The sequence below is a fragment of the Scomber scombrus genome, chromosome 16 (assembly GCF_963691925.1).
Source record: "Scomber scombrus chromosome 16, fScoSco1.1, whole genome shotgun sequence".
NCBI lineage: Eukaryota > Metazoa > Chordata > Actinopteri > Scombriformes > Scombridae > Scomber > Scomber scombrus.
Genome location: NC_084985.1, coordinates 24,588,258 through 24,604,555, shown reverse-complemented (window position 1 = coordinate 24,604,555; position 16,298 = coordinate 24,588,258). Strand labels below are relative to the sequence as shown.

The 16,298-nt window shown below is 42.1% G+C and overlaps 1 protein-coding gene across 5 annotated transcripts in view; it reads left to right on the top strand.

The window, feature by feature from the left end:
- The window catches only part of phactr4a (phosphatase and actin regulator 4a), a 33,549-nt gene extending 17,846 nt beyond the window's left edge, over positions 1-15,703 (top strand). For 4 of the 5 annotated variants that reach the window (XM_062435616.1, XM_062435615.1, XM_062435617.1 and 1 more), the window contains 12 exons: positions 237-317; positions 410-1,540; positions 4,852-5,241; positions 7,646-7,756; positions 8,560-9,136; positions 10,356-10,603; positions 11,155-11,317; positions 11,518-11,573; positions 13,423-13,484; positions 13,619-13,756; positions 14,220-14,296; positions 14,465-15,703. In XM_062435616.1, coding sequence (XP_062291600.1) covers positions 237-317; positions 410-1,540; positions 4,852-5,241; positions 7,646-7,756; positions 8,560-9,136; positions 10,356-10,603; positions 11,155-11,317; positions 11,518-11,573; positions 13,423-13,484; positions 13,619-13,756; positions 14,220-14,296; positions 14,465-14,480 — 3,050 coding nt within the window. In that variant the 3' untranslated portion in view covers positions 14,481-15,703. The remainder of the gene's footprint in view (positions 1-236; positions 318-409; positions 1,541-4,851; positions 5,242-7,645; positions 7,757-8,559; positions 9,137-10,355; positions 10,604-11,154; positions 11,318-11,517; positions 11,574-13,422; positions 13,485-13,618; positions 13,757-14,219; positions 14,297-14,464) is intronic. The other variant, XM_062435619.1, reaches the window with a different exon arrangement.
- The last annotated feature ends 595 nt before the right edge of the window (positions 15,704-16,298 follow it).

Here is a 16,298-nt window from a genome sequence, read left to right as displayed (position 1 = left end):
ACATGACAAATAGTATTTAAATAGGGTGGTTAAAAAGTAGCAGGAAAAAAATCAACCAGTTATGTGCATCCAGACATCAGCCAATGGGGTATCTACCAAGATGGGTTGGGTATATGGTCATGTGAATTCAGGCCAATCATTATGCTAGACAGGCAGGAGGACAAGGGGAGTATCCAATAAGATTATCATTGTTATTATTGTTATTTATTTATTTATCTTTACTGTTTTTTTTTCAGCTTTGGAAAGAAAGATTTCAGTTAGAAAAAGCCGCCAAGAGCTGATCGCAAGAGGGGTTCTAAAGGAAATCCCAGAGAACGGTACGTAATGTGAAGTAATATAAAAAAAAAAACCTTAATATTTATCTCTTTCTTTGACGATATTCTTAACTGCGTGTTTCTTCATGGGACAGAGAGCAACGATGTGAACCACTCTAAAGCACCAGTGAAGAATGGCCACCCTGTACCCATGGACGTGGACAAGGTGTCGGAAGTTGGAGTTCGGGTGACCCGAGGGGAGTCCGACAACAAGTCGAACACCCTCAGGCTGGCACAGGGAGACGAACGCCGAAACAGAGCGCCGTCCGACGCCTCCCGGAGCAATCGGGCGCCTCTGGACGTGGACTCTCATGCGCGGCTCGCCGTGGAAGTAGACAGAAGAAGCCGCCTGCCGTCAGACGTGGATAAGAGAGGATCTTTACCCCGGGGACCGTCGCAAGACGACAGATACCGCAGAGATGAGAGGAGGGACGGCAAAGACGACAGGGAGGACAGAGGGAGGAGGGACAGGGAGGACACGGAAAGAAGGGAAAACAGGGAGAGAGAAGGAGGGGGGGCGGACCGGAGGGAAGACAGAGACTTCAGGGAAAGGCGAGATTGGAGAGACGATAAAGAGAAGAGAGATGAGAGGACGGAGAGAGACAACAGGGAAAGGAGGGATCGGGACGAGAGGGAGCGAAGAGATAGGGACGAGAGAGAAAGGAGGGATCGGGACGAGAGAGAAAGGAGGGATCGGGACGAGAGGGAAAGGAGGGATCGGGACGAGAGAGAAAGGAGGGATCGGGACGAGCGGGAAAAGAGGGAGCGTGAAGATAGAGAAAGGAGGGATGACCGGGACAGGCGAGAAGATAGGGATCGACGGCCCGAGAGGGAAAGGAGAGAGAACCGAGACGACAGAGAAAGAGAAGACCGGGAGAGGAAAGACCCTCGAGCGGAGAGAGACGACAGAGACAGAAGAGAGGACAGGGACAGGCGAGACGACAGAGAGAGGAGGGAGGACAGGGACAAATGGGAGGACTGGGCCAAGAGGAACGAAAGACCTCGACGAGACGAGCGGGAGAAAGACAGGAGGGAAAAGCCGGAGCCTCTGCGCTCCGTGGACGAGTCCCGACCCCCCGTCAGACCTGTACCTGACGTTGACCCACGACCTCCTCTACAGAAGAGCTCCTCAGAGGACAACAAGAAGCTTCGTCCTGCCTCGGAGGCTGACCGAAGATCCACCTTACCCAGATACAACCCAGCTGCTGAGTTCAGAGAACGTTCAGGTAACACCTCTCTCTTATGTTAAACCTAACTTTATTTATACAGCAGCTTTTCATACAGGTTAATGTAGTTCAAAGTGCTTCACAGTTGATTAACAAACTGATAATAAAACAGAACAAGTGTAGACCAAGAACAACATAAAGAAAAGGATTAAAAACAAAGACTTTGAGACTAATGCATGTGTGAGAAAATAAGAATGAAAAAAAAAGATTTAGGATTTATAATAGAATTCTGAAATAAGATCTAATAAAAAAGGACAAGATAGGAAGTTGATGGTTCTGATGTCATTCCTCCAAAACAAATCAAAGAGTCGTCTCAGTATCTTGGCGCACCCTTAACATCAATTGACTGCCGACTAGATAAGACACACTGACTTAGTCTTATCTATCAACTCTCTCCGTGGAAAGAAAACTATTTCTTCTTGGAGATAAAAAAGAAAAATAGATCATTTTTTCCAGCTCCTCTATGTACTGGTGTTTCTGTTGCTCCCAGTAAAGTCTGAAAGTCTGTTTAAATGTAAGGTTATAATCAGCTATATGATGTCTTAAATAGATTTAGCATTGAAATAGAATTAGAGCATGTGGGCCCATTTGGTATACTCAATATCGGTGTCTGGATAAAGGTTTACTGGGTTGGATCGGGTCTGTCCAGTCAGGGTTGGACAAGATGACCTAAATCTAACCCTAACCCTTTAATTAGACCGATAACAAGATTGATCTCATACTTATATTTAACTTAATAACACAGCTGCCAGGGCACACTCATGCTTCATCCTTATAAAGAGTAACCGGTTCATCCTAAATTTGGCACACTGTAATATACATGAGCTGCTCTAGTGGCAGCCTAATAAATGTACACAACCTACAGCTACAAATGGAGAGGTCATGTATCTAGCTTGATTTATTAATATGATATGAATGAAAGTTTAACTGGGAGAAATCAATGTGATGCAATCAGCTGATTATTTTACTTACAAATCCTCAATCAATCATTTAAACTTTATTTATACTGTATAGCAGCTTTCATACAGAGTTTACAAAGTGCTTTGACACACAAAGCAAGGCAGTACAATACAAAGCAAAGACATAAACACAGAGCAGTAATATGACCAACATTAACAATTTGAGAACAACGCACGCGAGAGAAAATAAATATTACAATCTAATATAAGATGAAATTAAATAAATAAGAGAAAACAAAAAAAAAATAGAGAGAATAAGAGAAAAAGTTCCAAGTTAGACTAAAACTAGGTTAAGAAAGATTGAAAAGACAAAAAAACATGAATAAAACTGATGATAGAAGATGATAAAGATATAGATTGATAGTAATGATAAAATAAATAAATAAAGTAGAATAAGTCTGTTGGAGCTACAGAAACACTCTCACTATCAGCATCACTATTCAGGAGTGTTCTTTCTTCCAACAGTCTTTGGTCTTTTTTTTTTTTAAAGAGTTCACAACCCGACTGAATAAATGTTTCATGCACAGATTCAACAGATATGCGAGTGCTGGACTTATCAGTGCCTTAATATGTTTTTCCATTGACTCATGAGCAGCACAAACACACACTGCATGCGCTGCCCGAGCTGTCATGCACATCCTTTTCTCTCGTGTCTCTGATCCCAGTGAAGATTGCTGATAGTGAAAAACAAGTCAGAACAAGATGAAGAACAGCTGTCACTTTTTCTTCTATTTCAACAAGCACACAAATGTTAGATTTCGTGAGCTAACTGTACAATTTTCAGAACAAGCTTCTTCTTTTTTTTCATACAGCAGCGAGTGAGAGTACCAACATGATTAATTGATATTAGCAATGATCTCCTTTCCATTTGTATTATGAATTCTAAAAGCCATTTCCATTACAAACCTGCCCTCCGTCCCCTTTATTATACAATAAAGGTCATTGTACAGCGTTGCGTAATAATGCACCACTCAGCCACTTACACCCGCAACGGTGTTACAACCATTTAACAATCTCACACAGTGTGTGTGTGAGGTAGGAATTCCTAACAGAGAAACACAAGTGAGCTACATAATAAGCTTCTGATGGGACATTTTTATTCTACTAAAAGAAATGAGTGTGTTATCATAAACTGAGAAGAATGTGCTCCTATTTTTGGCATTTTTTCTCCCCATTAAACACACCTTTCCTTTTTAGCCAATAATCTACTATTTGACTTCAGCATTGACATTTCATACCTTCATTATTATTATAACTAGCCTGAGGAGATGAAACATTTATATCCTGTTTGCACTCGTATTTCTCAGGTTTGACATGCGAGAGAACACGCAGTGAAGCGTTTTCTTAGTAAACAGTCAAGTGAACGCTTCACCGTGATGAAATACCAACACAAGTACGAGCCCAAGTCTCCTGATGTTGCTGCGAAGGTATTTCTGGGTGAATGTTCCAACAAGAGTTTCGAAGCCTCGAGTAAATATCAGACTTTGAAAACACCAAAAGGGGAAAAGAAATGATTAGATTCCTTCTGTGCTGCTTTGATTTTTTTTTTAAAAATCTCCTCGTCAGCTGTGTGCGAATGTTAAGACCCCCCCTCGTCTCCCAATATTTGAAGAGCCTTGATCAGAGCTGTCCTCTGGGTGAGCTCCAAAAGATCTGCTTATTTTGCAAGGTTCAGTGTTTTATGTGATATCCTTCATGCGTTTCCTTTGTCCTTACTAGTTCATAATGTAGAGAAGAGAACACAAGTCTTGTTTAGTTTAGTTTAACCAAAAGTTACACAAAAAACTACAAAGAACAAATAATAATACTAATAATCTTTATTTATAGATCACCTTTCATACAAGGGATGTAGCTCAGAGTGCTTTACAGAGAAAATACATACATCTGTATATGATACACTATAAGTGAAACAGTAACATTTTAAAGAGGAACAGTTTTTTTTATCAGGTGGGAAAAGCTGTTCCATAATTTGACCCTTAAATCTTATCAAAATTTGACCTCTGCAAGTGTGAACTTTTGGGAGGATGCCACACTTGAAGGTTGAACAGATCAGAGAATTTGCTTGAAAAGAAATCAGAAGCTGTTTAGGAATATTTCTCTTTTCTTGAATGTATCTTATAAATAAAAACACATCTTTGAAAGTATCGACGTTATGAAGAGTCGGAGGTTTTTTTGAAGTAGAGGAACAAAATGTTCCTGGAGGATCAACATTAGTAGGAAAAGACTGTAATAAAGAGGAAGAAGTCTTGTTGTGATCCCTCAGCTCATGTGTGTGTGTGTGTTATGTGTATCCTCCATCCCTCCCCCCCTCCATCCATCCCTCCCTCCCTCCATCCATCCCTCCCTCTGTAGAGTCTGCAGCCGCCGGCGTCCGCTTCGCCCCCGACCCCCACCCGACACCAGACTCCCAGCCAGAACCTCCCCCGGCCAGACAAGCCCTGCTTCCCCCGAAATTCCTCTTAGCTTCCTCCACAGATCCCGCTGCCTCCTCTTCATCCTCCTCCTCTTCATCATCCTCCTCTTCATCCTCCTCCTCCGCCGCTCCTATAGCCGTGGCAAGGCCGCTAAGGACTGTCTCCCTAATAGCAGACGACCCACCTCGACCCTCCACCACCACCACCACCACCTCCTCCTCCTCCTCGGGCGACTCTAACGGGCCGCCCCCCGTCCCTCCCCACGGCAAGACGCCTCCCGTCCCTCCACCCAAACCCACCAACCGCAACAGCAACCCCGCACTGCTAGGTGAGTGTTTTTCTGCTGGTTTTTTCTAGGACACCTCTCTAGAAACAGCAGCTTCTGATTTATCTTTCTTTATACTGTCAGTCAAACAACATCCAAAATGAGCTGTGTAGAGTTTTAATGAGGTTCAGGGAAGCTGTGGTGAAGCTTTGACAAACAAACACATTCACTCAGACCACACGGCCATTCTGACATCAAACAAAAATACTGCTCCACAAGTTGAAAAACCAGCGCTCAAAAACCGCTTTAACATTTATTTGATTATTAAAACCGTTGCCAATTATTTTTGTAGATAATTGTTGTTTTCAGGCCCACACAGATTCTGTGCCCACACGATTTCAATGACACCTCCGCAGACTTTTCAACAAAAAAGACGCTGCTTGTAAAACTCAAATTGTTAAGACCCAGTGGAATGAAAATTACTTTTCCCCCCATTTTTAATCCTTTGTCCCTGCGTTAATTGCTTATTTATCTCTTATTATATGCAAAAAATATAATATAATATAATCAGCCTTTTCTCTTCCTGTAAAATAGTTGCCCATAATGTACCCAGAGGCATTTACGAAAGTTCAGCCAATCAAACGTGACATAAATGGGAGTCGCTGACCAATATTCCATCTGGAATGAAAAAAGTAGTATCCATTTCATGTACACTACTTTCTGCTAACAATCCCACAATGCAATGCTCCACGTTTTAAAGATGTGAAAACTACCATCACGTGACTCTACAGCTGATGATGACAATACAAAATGATGACGATTAGTTAGTGTCTGAAATGTTGATTTGCTGCTCACTGTTGATTGAGCTATTTAGTGTTAATCATACAGGGAGTAGACAGAAGAAGAAGAAAATGAGCAGCAAATTAATGTGAAACTAAGTAGATAAATGTAGCAGGTAAGATCAAACATGACGTTCAACTGGTGCAACAGGCTGCAACAGTAACAGGAGTCTAGTTATGACCTCACTTGTTTTCAGGCTACAGTGTCGTAGTGAATCACAGGCAAACAAAACAACTGCTGTGAGGTGTTTGTTGGGATTTATGTGGAATGCTAAAGGAAACTGCAGGTGATAGAGCAAGATATTCTTTGAGTGGATAAGAACACATGATCTACATACTACTGTTTTTAAAACCATTAACGTGTTGGCCATAAGTTCATGAAGTCCTTACCTTCATATAAATATGAGTCTGAGTCTCAGAGTGAAGCCTCATCTCGTTGCCGCGCAGCGTGTTTTCCAACTGTTGCTAGCGTGTGGTTTCATTTCTCTGGAGAGGGAACACGCACCGGCTTGTCTTTGCACCATTTATGCAACACAAGCGATTCTCCGGAGGCCAGATAGAAACCGATTGGCTTTTTACTGTTTTCATCTCCTTTGTCCCAGCATGCCACAGCTGTTCCTGTTCCACAGCCCATCCCAGCAGCAGTGTCTGTATAGCAGTGACACATTCCACCACCATTTGTCAGGCGGGGTTTCTATGCATATGTTACTGTATTCACTTCACACTGATACTGATACAGTCTGCACATGTTTGTAGGGAGACAGCAGCTTGCAGTATGTATTGTAAATGGACTGAAAGTTTATGCACATGAACAGGCAATCCCAGCAGAGTACATCCTCTATTTTTATGCTTTTCTTACAGTGTTGGTTACTTATCAATATTTAGAGTATAATGATGCATGTAAATACAGTCAGTCAGTAGTAGTAGATGTAAATAGTTTCCCTATGATTAGCTCCCTGAAAGATGCCTGTTTGATTAAAGTGAGTGAGCAGAAAACATCATGATGAAACTATGAGACTATTTGGTTGAATCACCAAAAGAGTTTTTTTATTTTTTATCTTCCACTCAGCAGCTGGACAGTGTTAAAACATTATTCGAAAGTAGGCCTGTCACAACAATTATCGACTTATCGAGCAATAATGTAATTATTGACGTCATCATGTCTATATATGGACTTATCGTATGATACATGGACATGACACACTTCACATTAACAGCTAAGAAGCTACTCATGTCACATTGGTTAAACAAGTAGTGTCCTCCATTCCTCAGTGTGCACGTCCTGAGTGGAGACTGTAGAAGAATTAAAGGTAAATAACTCTGTCTCCAACCATAATGGCAGTCTGTGTTTTTACATCCCACCCCCCACCCCACTTTCATTACTATGCTATTATATTATCATTATATCAGTGGTATAAAATGATCTCCAAATGACAATAATATCGTTTATCGCGATTATTTCTGAGACAATATATCGTCCAATAAAAGTACATCTTGTGACAGGCCTATCTGAAAGCATCCAAGCCCCCCCTCCGTTTATATATTTCTCTCCCAGCTCGGAATGTAAAGCCAGCCCCCTTACCCCTCCCCCCCAAAAAATCCCTGACATCTCCACTCATTTTCGCCAGCCTCCTCATTGAACAGGCAGCCTCGTCACTGGAGCGGCTGGAAACGTCAGACCGAGCTCGGCCTCTACCTCTCTCTACCTGTATACCTGCGGCACAGGGCCACCTGCTCAGGTACCCAGTGGTACCTCACCTCCATTTTTTTAACCTAACCCCCACCCACCAACTCTGCATCGCATGCATCAGGCCGGCAGAATCGATTTCAGCTCAACTAACTTATTCTAAACGCTGCTGTGAAAGCGCTGCATGGAAATTAACATCCAGTGTTTGACTCCAGTCGATGTTGGATATGTCTCATGAAATACTTACTAAACTAATGGAAATGTGTCATGTTGTGAAATGTCTCCAGTGTTGCATCGTCCTCAGTGAGGTACAACATGTATCATCTTGTTATGTTAATAACTGGCTCAACAGCTTTTAATGTTTTTAATTGTTTTGACTTCTTTTTTTATAGTTTTTGACTGTTTTTCACTGGTTTTTGACTTCTTTTAAATTGTTTTTGACTGGTTTTCACTGGTTTATAACTGTTTTTGACTGTTTCTTGGCTGCTTTTGACTATTTTTTACTATTTTAACTGGTTTTGACTGGTTTTAACTGTTAACTGGTTTTTACTTCTTTTGACTGTTTTTGACTGTTTTTGACTTATTTTGACTGTTTTTGACTATTTTAACTGGTTTTGACTGGTTTTGACTGTGAACTGGTTTTTACTGTTAACTGGTTTTTACTGTTAACTGGTTTTTACTTCTTTTGACTGTTTTTTTGACTGCTTTTGACATATTTGCTTGTTTTAGCTAAAAACACTAACTTCACCCTACAGCAGGTTTGAATGTGCATCATGTTGTGACTGCATGTTGGACGTGTGTATTGAGTGTTCTTCCATGTCTCTGTATTAATTGGTTACTGTGGTTTATTCACAGCGGAGCTTTCACAGTCTGGCAGCGGCATCATCGTGGTGCCAGCGCCCGCTAAGCGATCTCCACCAACACCGCCGAAGAGGATGACCCCCGTCACCAAGCGCCATTCCATGGATCCTACTCCTCCCAGCCAAACCCCGGAGTCCTCCTCTACCACCACTACTACCGATCCAGCCCCCACCACTGCACCACCGCCCCCTGCTGCCCTTAAAGGAGATAACAGCGAGGATGCAGCAGCAGTCCAGCAGCAGCCCTCCACTAACTCTCTGGCACCACCACCCCTGCCCTCCCACATACCCCCGTCTCCTCCAAGAGTTCAGTCGCTCCCTCCGCCCCACATCACCACCACCTCCTCATCCGACCCCCCCAGCCCCACCAGCGAGCCTCCCAGCCAGCCTCCGGCCATCCCTCTGCACATCCTCATCCAGAGAGCGCTGGCCAGCCCTGGCCCAGCTCAGCCCAGCCCCGACGGCTCCCAGAGGGCCCACTCACTGCTGTTTGAATCTCCTCCAGATTTCCTCACAGAGATGGGGGGCAACACACGGAACTCTCTGCCCATCACCATCGAACCTCTCAGGCTGTAAGTGTCCTACATGACTGCAGACCTGCAGTTTCTCTTTGTTTTGAAATTAATTTTGTGTAATTTATGTTTTTTTTTTTTTTTTTATTAAACTGGAATTGCAAGGTAGACACACAGTTTTAACAGTCTGACAGCCTTGTAGTTGTACAGTACTTTGTAGGAGGGGAAAGAAAACAAACGTCCGCTGAAACTTCCAAGTAGAGCAGAAACACTTAAATCACTTCACTTCAATTAAGTTAACAGATTAATTGACAGTAATTCTGATAATTGTTAAAGTAATTTTTAAAGCAAAAATAAATAAAACAAACAAACAAACACAAACAAGTGATGCTGAAGAACCTACTCAGATTCATTAATTAACAATCAGTCACAGGACATTATTAAGCAAATAGCAGCAGGGTAAACATGTTTACTGCTAATTAAAAAAAACTTGATTTAATCAGGCTTTATAGCACCGTCATCACTGTAGGAAAGAAAAGAGAAAGAAAAACTCATCGGGGAGTAAATGATGGAAAACTTTTAGGTGCTGAAAGAAACTATAATAAATAAGTGACATCCATATTGTTAAAAAAAATCAGCTCAGACAGGAGCTATTTTATCATGAACTAAAATGGAAATAGTGGCTGCAGTTGGATTGTTTGTCTGTTTGTTAGATGCTCAATTAATTACTTTGAGTTTAATTTACAAGACAAAATGGGAACATCTGTTCTCAGCTTTGGTTTGCCAAACATTCAGTACATTTCTTTAATTAAGAGAAGATATAAAGTGTTAGTGTTGAGGCTGTTGATGTGATGTGTGTGTAGTCTATCAGTAGCAGAGCAGTAAAAATTCAAAGTGACTCTTTAATCTCTTTAGTTAACAGTTAAGCTTTATTCCCTCACTTAGACACATTAGATTGAGCTGCACAGGTAGATTAGAAACTGAAGATTCTACAGTTTGTTCTCACACTGCAGGCTGAACAGAAATATGACTGAATTTGAGTAGAGCTGGGCAATAAATCAATATTATATCAATATTGTGATACTTTATAGATATTGTCTTTTCCTGCTTTTAAAGGCTGCATTTCAGTGAAAATGTAATTTTCTGAGCTTAAGAGACTGTTCTATTATCTGCCTTTATCCACTTAGTTATTATATCCACATTACTGATGATTATTTATCAAAAATCTTATTGTGTAATATCACAAACAACATGACACCTCCATAATTTGTGTTCGTAGGCCAGAAGACGACGACTTCGACATGGAGGAGGAGCTGCGGAAGCTTCAACCTCAGAGATTCCCCCGCCATCACGATCTGGGGCCTCGCAGCCGCAGGGGTTTGGTTGGAGACCCCAACGTCTGCGTCATCCCAGAAGGCGGAGGCCCAGGAGACAGCGAGGAGGAGGAGGAGGAGGAGTCTGACTCGGACGGCCCCATCCTGTACAGAGACGATGACGAGGACGAGGACGACGAGGAAGGCCCTCCGAGTACGTTGGACATGGCAGATTTTGGTCACATGTTAGAGACAGTAGATAGAAGTGCTGCTTTCTGCTTTTACACGTGTTGAAAGCTTGTATTTCATTAAAAAGCGGGTTTCTTGAAAGAGCGTTTGAAATGATAAGGCTCCCGGATTTAAAAAAAAACTGCTCACAGAGAATGAATAAAATAATGTCCGGGCTTTATTAAGAAAGAATAGAATAAAAAACAAAGCAGTATATAATAAAATATACATCAAACTGATTTGATCATGCTTTGTTGTGGTTAAGAACGGCCAACCAGTGTCTACCTTTGATGTTCTGTTTTCTCTTTATTCTTATTACACTTAAAAGAGCCTGAAGACCTTTTTCTGTTTTCTACATGCATGTTATGTAAGAAAATAGTTGAAATTATTAGTTATGTAACATTTTTAACATCATCTTCTCTCTTTTATTCTGACAGTAAATGTAGTCTCTTTGAGTTTTGGACCGCCTGTCAGATAATAGAAATCAATTAAGGATGTTACAAAGGATTCACATTTGTCGTTTTTTTTTTTTCGTAGCCGGGCTGGCGAGCCGCGTCAAGAGGAAGGACACGTTAGCCCTGAAGCTGGAGAGACAGGAGCGGGAGGACAGGGATGCTCAGGAGAGCCAGGACAGCATGAGCTGGCACAACAGAGAGCAGTGGGAGGCGGTGAGGAACAAGATCGGCACTGCGCTGACACGGTAAAGAGCTGCTGCGACTCCACAATGACACATACCCCCGTTCTAAAAAAACACACATCATCAATCTGTGAGGTTGACGTTATTTATAGTGTAACTCACTATTTGACAGCTTCTCCATCTCAAGACTAAATGTGACTTTTTAGACTGATCTATACCATCCTGTGAAAAATTGAGCAGTCAGCAGTGTTTTCTGTCTTCAGGCGGCTGAGTCAGAGGCCGAGTGCGGATGAGCTGGAGCAGAGGAACATCCTTCAAGGTATGACCCCCACCCTCAACCCCATCTCTCCATCCCTCACTTCATCGCTCAGGTGTATTTATCCGCAGGCGATTCCTCTGCACCGCAACGCCGAAAGGTTTCACTGCAGGAATCATATAAACACATTAATAGATTAAACAGTGAGCACACAGCAGTTTAGCACAGTATTGATAGTGAGGTCACAGTAATGCTCAGTTTAATCATATTAGCTCATATTTGTCCCCTCATAATTTCCTTACTTTTTCCATTCATCCTTTATTATGAAGCACTTCTGTGATGTCTTTTTCAATATGAGCACTTATGATTTTAGATCATCACTGACTCTCAGTGTTTAATGACAGTGATGATGATGATGGTAGAAGTAGAGCAGTCACAGGTATTGAAATACAACCAGGTGATCAAAGCCGGATTTACAGTCGTGCCTTAAGGGGGGAGGGAGGAGGAGGGTGTGTGTGTGTGTGTGTGTGTGTGTGTGTGTGTGTGTGTGTGTGTGTGTGTGTGTGTGTGTGTGTGTGTGTGTGTGTGTGTGTGTGTGTGTGTGTGTGTGTGTGTGGGGGGGGGTTTACGGCTGAGCCCCGGTGCAGACGTGTGTGGCCTCTCGAGCACCATTTGATACCGACACTGTAGCTGTGGTGCTCGGTAAAGACTCATTAAGATACATCCTGCAACAGCATTTCCACCAGCCCCTCACCACCATCTCTCTATATCACAGTAAATGAAACTGCACATACACAGAAACTGAAGAAAAGTGAGGAGACAAGCTAAAACATTAACTGTATAATCCTGGTTCTAAATGTAAATCTTATCTCAGTGTCACTTTGTGTGAAAGAATGCAGGTACATGAACTCAACTATACATCCGAAAGGTTTCGTAGCGGCGCAGTAGAAGGAGATTTGTTCTTACGTGTTAGGGAATTAATTAGCGCTAAAGCCTCTCACCCCTCACTGCCGTACCAGCTGCCGAAAGGATCATATAGATCCCATACATGCCTTCTTGAGATTTATTCAAGCAGGCATACAGAGAGATCATGTGACCGTGACAGCACCTGCAATAGGACTGTCATTAACCTCATGCGTCATCTATTAATCCAGTTTCATAGTGTCCAACATCCATCTCATACACACACACACACACACACACACACACACACACACACACACACACACACACACACACACACACACACACACACACACACACACACACACACACAGACAATGTCATTTAGTTTTGTGAAACAGAATCTGAGTCTGCACACTGTAGCTCCCAAATGCAAGAATAGTTAAATTAGATGTCATTAAACCATACCTGCATTGGGAGCTGCACAGTGCAGATGTTTTTCTGCCCTGACAGATTTAGGTATTTCGTCCAGCATCTGTTTGTTTTTTTTATTCCAGATGTGCATGTCTACTATATAACATTTTGTAAAAACAGAAGCACAACTTTAAAAATCTGACTGTACTCACAGTTGCATGCAGTCCACAGGTATATAAAAGAAGCGCCCCCTTGTGGTGAAAAGGTAAAACAACCTCGAAATTAGGAATTAAACATTGAGTGTCTGAGCAGATGGAGGCTAGTTAAAAATCAACTCAATGTTGTGAAATGTTAATGTAGCGTTGTCGTAGCAACATAGTACTTCTCTGAGTCTGTCAGCGTGTTTCGATCCAGCGTTTCGCTCGTCCTCAAGCGACCCGGCTGAGACGACGCCTCGCTAACCACATTCGAACAATGTCGCACTTTGTGCAGAGGCCGTGCTGACAGCAGCTCAGGTGAAATCTACCTGACTATCTCTCTTTCTGTCTCTCTCTCTTATGGAATGTCTTTTTTTTTTTTTTTTTTACTTCTGCAGCCAAGAATGAAGCGGACCGACGGATGGAGAGAAGCGAGATCAAACGGAGGCTCACCAGAAAGGTCAGGATACAACCAACTAACTCTATCACACATTCACCATCTACTTACAATCTACTTTATCTTCATTATAAGCTAGAAAACACACACGTGCCACCTGAGACAGACCTCAGCTAACACCTTCTGTCTACCTTCAGCTCTCCCAGAGACCCACGGTGGCAGAACTCCAGGCGAGGAAGATCCTGCGTTTCCACGAGTACGTCGAGTCCACCCACGCCCACGACTACGACCGGCGAGCGGACAAACCGTGGACCAAGCTGACTCCAGCTGACAAGGTGAGACTCAACACACCCTCACCTCCACACGTACAAACACACACAACACACACTCCACACCTCTCTCTTTTTATACTAACAGGGCTCCGGTGACTTCTTAACACGAGAGCTTCTAAGCCCCGCGCATTTTTAACAGTACCGGGTTTTTTTTGTACTGAGATCAACTCTGAGAGGATTTGCATTCCGAGCAGATTCGATATCGAGGAGATATTCCGGGAATGCATTCGACGCCGCTTTAATAGCCGTGTTGAGTTTGACCGAGTGAATTTCCTGGTCCTGCAAATCTCATAAAATATGCAGGAGAAGAAATCATATTTATGGTTTCAACATCTCCGCTCGTGTGTTTATCTTGAGTGTTAAAAGGCAAAAAGAAAAACCTTCTTCTTCCTGTGGTGCCTTAATGTACAAAGAGGTAAATCCGCTCCGGCTCATGTGTTGCTTTTCCTTCCATGTTTCCTCTCAGGCCGCCATCCGCAAGGAGCTCAACGAATTCAAGAGTTCAGAGATGGAAGTCCACGAAGAAAGCAGGATCTATACCCGGTCAGACATGAATAATTCACCTCAACTGTTCTCCAAGTTCATTCAACATAGTCGTCAATACTTTATGAGTTCTGTTTTGAAGAAAGCTGCTTTTGCTGCTTTTTTAATCAGTCCTCAGTCACGTAGCATCCAGAATAACCTCTCTACATCTCTTTTTTTTCCCTCCAGGTTCCACCGGCCGTAGCTGCCCCGCTGCTGACCAGTAAAACACTTCAACTAAAGTGTTCAGTCAGTCTACGCTGCAGCGAGCCAGCGAGCGAGGAGGCACTGTGAACTGAACATGTGGGCCCCCCGTTTGGTCCATTTTATTTTAAACTGCCTGCCTGCTAACCCGCTTCCAGCCGAAGACACTACTGTTGAACCGAAAGCCACTCAGCAGTTCTCGAAATCGAGCACAGAGTTCAGGACAGGAGAGATTTGTCGGAGGTGCCCGGTGCCAACACTAAGAGTGCGAGAACCCCCCCTCTACACACACACACCCCTACCTTTATAATGGGGAGGGGGGGTTGCACAGCTCACTAGATAGAACTTTAAGGATAACACTTTGAGGGTTATCCTCTACTGTACTGTACTGTACTCTATTGTATGTATCACACTGTCTCCCTCAAAGGGGAACCCCACTTCTCACCTTGCCTTCACCATATATTTTCCTTCCTCCCCGGTGAGGAACACTACGCACATTTTAAGATATCACTGTAGTTTATACAAGCACTGTAGATATGTGTGTGTGTGTGTGCGCGCCTGCGTGCGTGCGCGCGTGCGTGCGTGTACTATAAATGTCTATCTAAAGGTTTGCCACACAGCACCAGCCTTACTCCTCATACGATTTAACACTTTAAAGAGACGGAAAATGTGAAACAGTGCGGTACAGCAGCAGCAGTGAGGACAAACTAGAGTAGACCCTTCAACCTAATGTGTGCATTTTACTGTATGTCCTCGATCATTTAAATGATTCTCATGGAGCACATATCACTACATAATTTTATTATAATAATAATACTAAGGCACCTCATGTTCCTTAATTGGGTGTATAGAAAATTTAACTTTTTTTTTTTTTTTTTTTTGGATTAATAATTCTATATATGTTTATAATTGAATTATTCCAGCAGGAAAATGTACATATTTTTATTTTCCTGGCTGTTTTTATGGTACTTAAAATAAATAAATATATGCAGGTCAATAGTTTGCTGCAATTGTATAGAGCACCTGTGTAGATTTAATTGCCTGCTGACATGTTTTTAATTGTAAAGTATTTCTCAAATGTTATTTCCAACTAGTTAATGGTACAAAATATGTTTCCTTTTTTTTTTGATACAGAGATCTTTAAAACCTTTTTTTTTTTTTTTTTTGCAAACTACAGTCTAAATGAACAATCCACTCAGAAAATTAAAAATAACGTGATTTACATTTCAACATCTGTCTTTTATTTCCTTTGTGTTCAATTAACAGCAAGAAAACCCTTCCATCTGCTGGGAACTGTGCGATATTGGATGATGGATTTAAATGAATGTCAAGTGTGTGGCCTCTGTGACCAGATGAGGGCAGTGTTATATAAAATCTGCTGAATGTTTGGTGGATGACAAAGAGAGCCTTCATCAGGTTCATGTCTTCCTCCTCACAGAGTTCTGGATCTTAACAGCAGAATTTGCTCCAGATGTTTATCTGACATCTGTTATTTGAGCAAAGCATGTGTTTTTTCTCTTTGACAGCCTCTCATGCTACTTAAGTAAACAGATAATAGTCAACAGGGATGCAGCTCAGTCTTCAGACATGAACTGAATGTCAACAGATTATCAATCTTTATCTCACTCATTGAAAAAAGACATGAAGTGAGTAAACTGAGTAAAATAAAACAGCTAAGAGGAAATATGACAAAACCAGACATAAAATTTGGGTCAGGAAGAGGAAAACAATCAGTAAACAAAATAAAAAAGAATTGTGTAAGTAGTAAAACCTTTTAACAAACGCTCACTTCAGGGTCTATTTAGTAGCTGTTCTGATG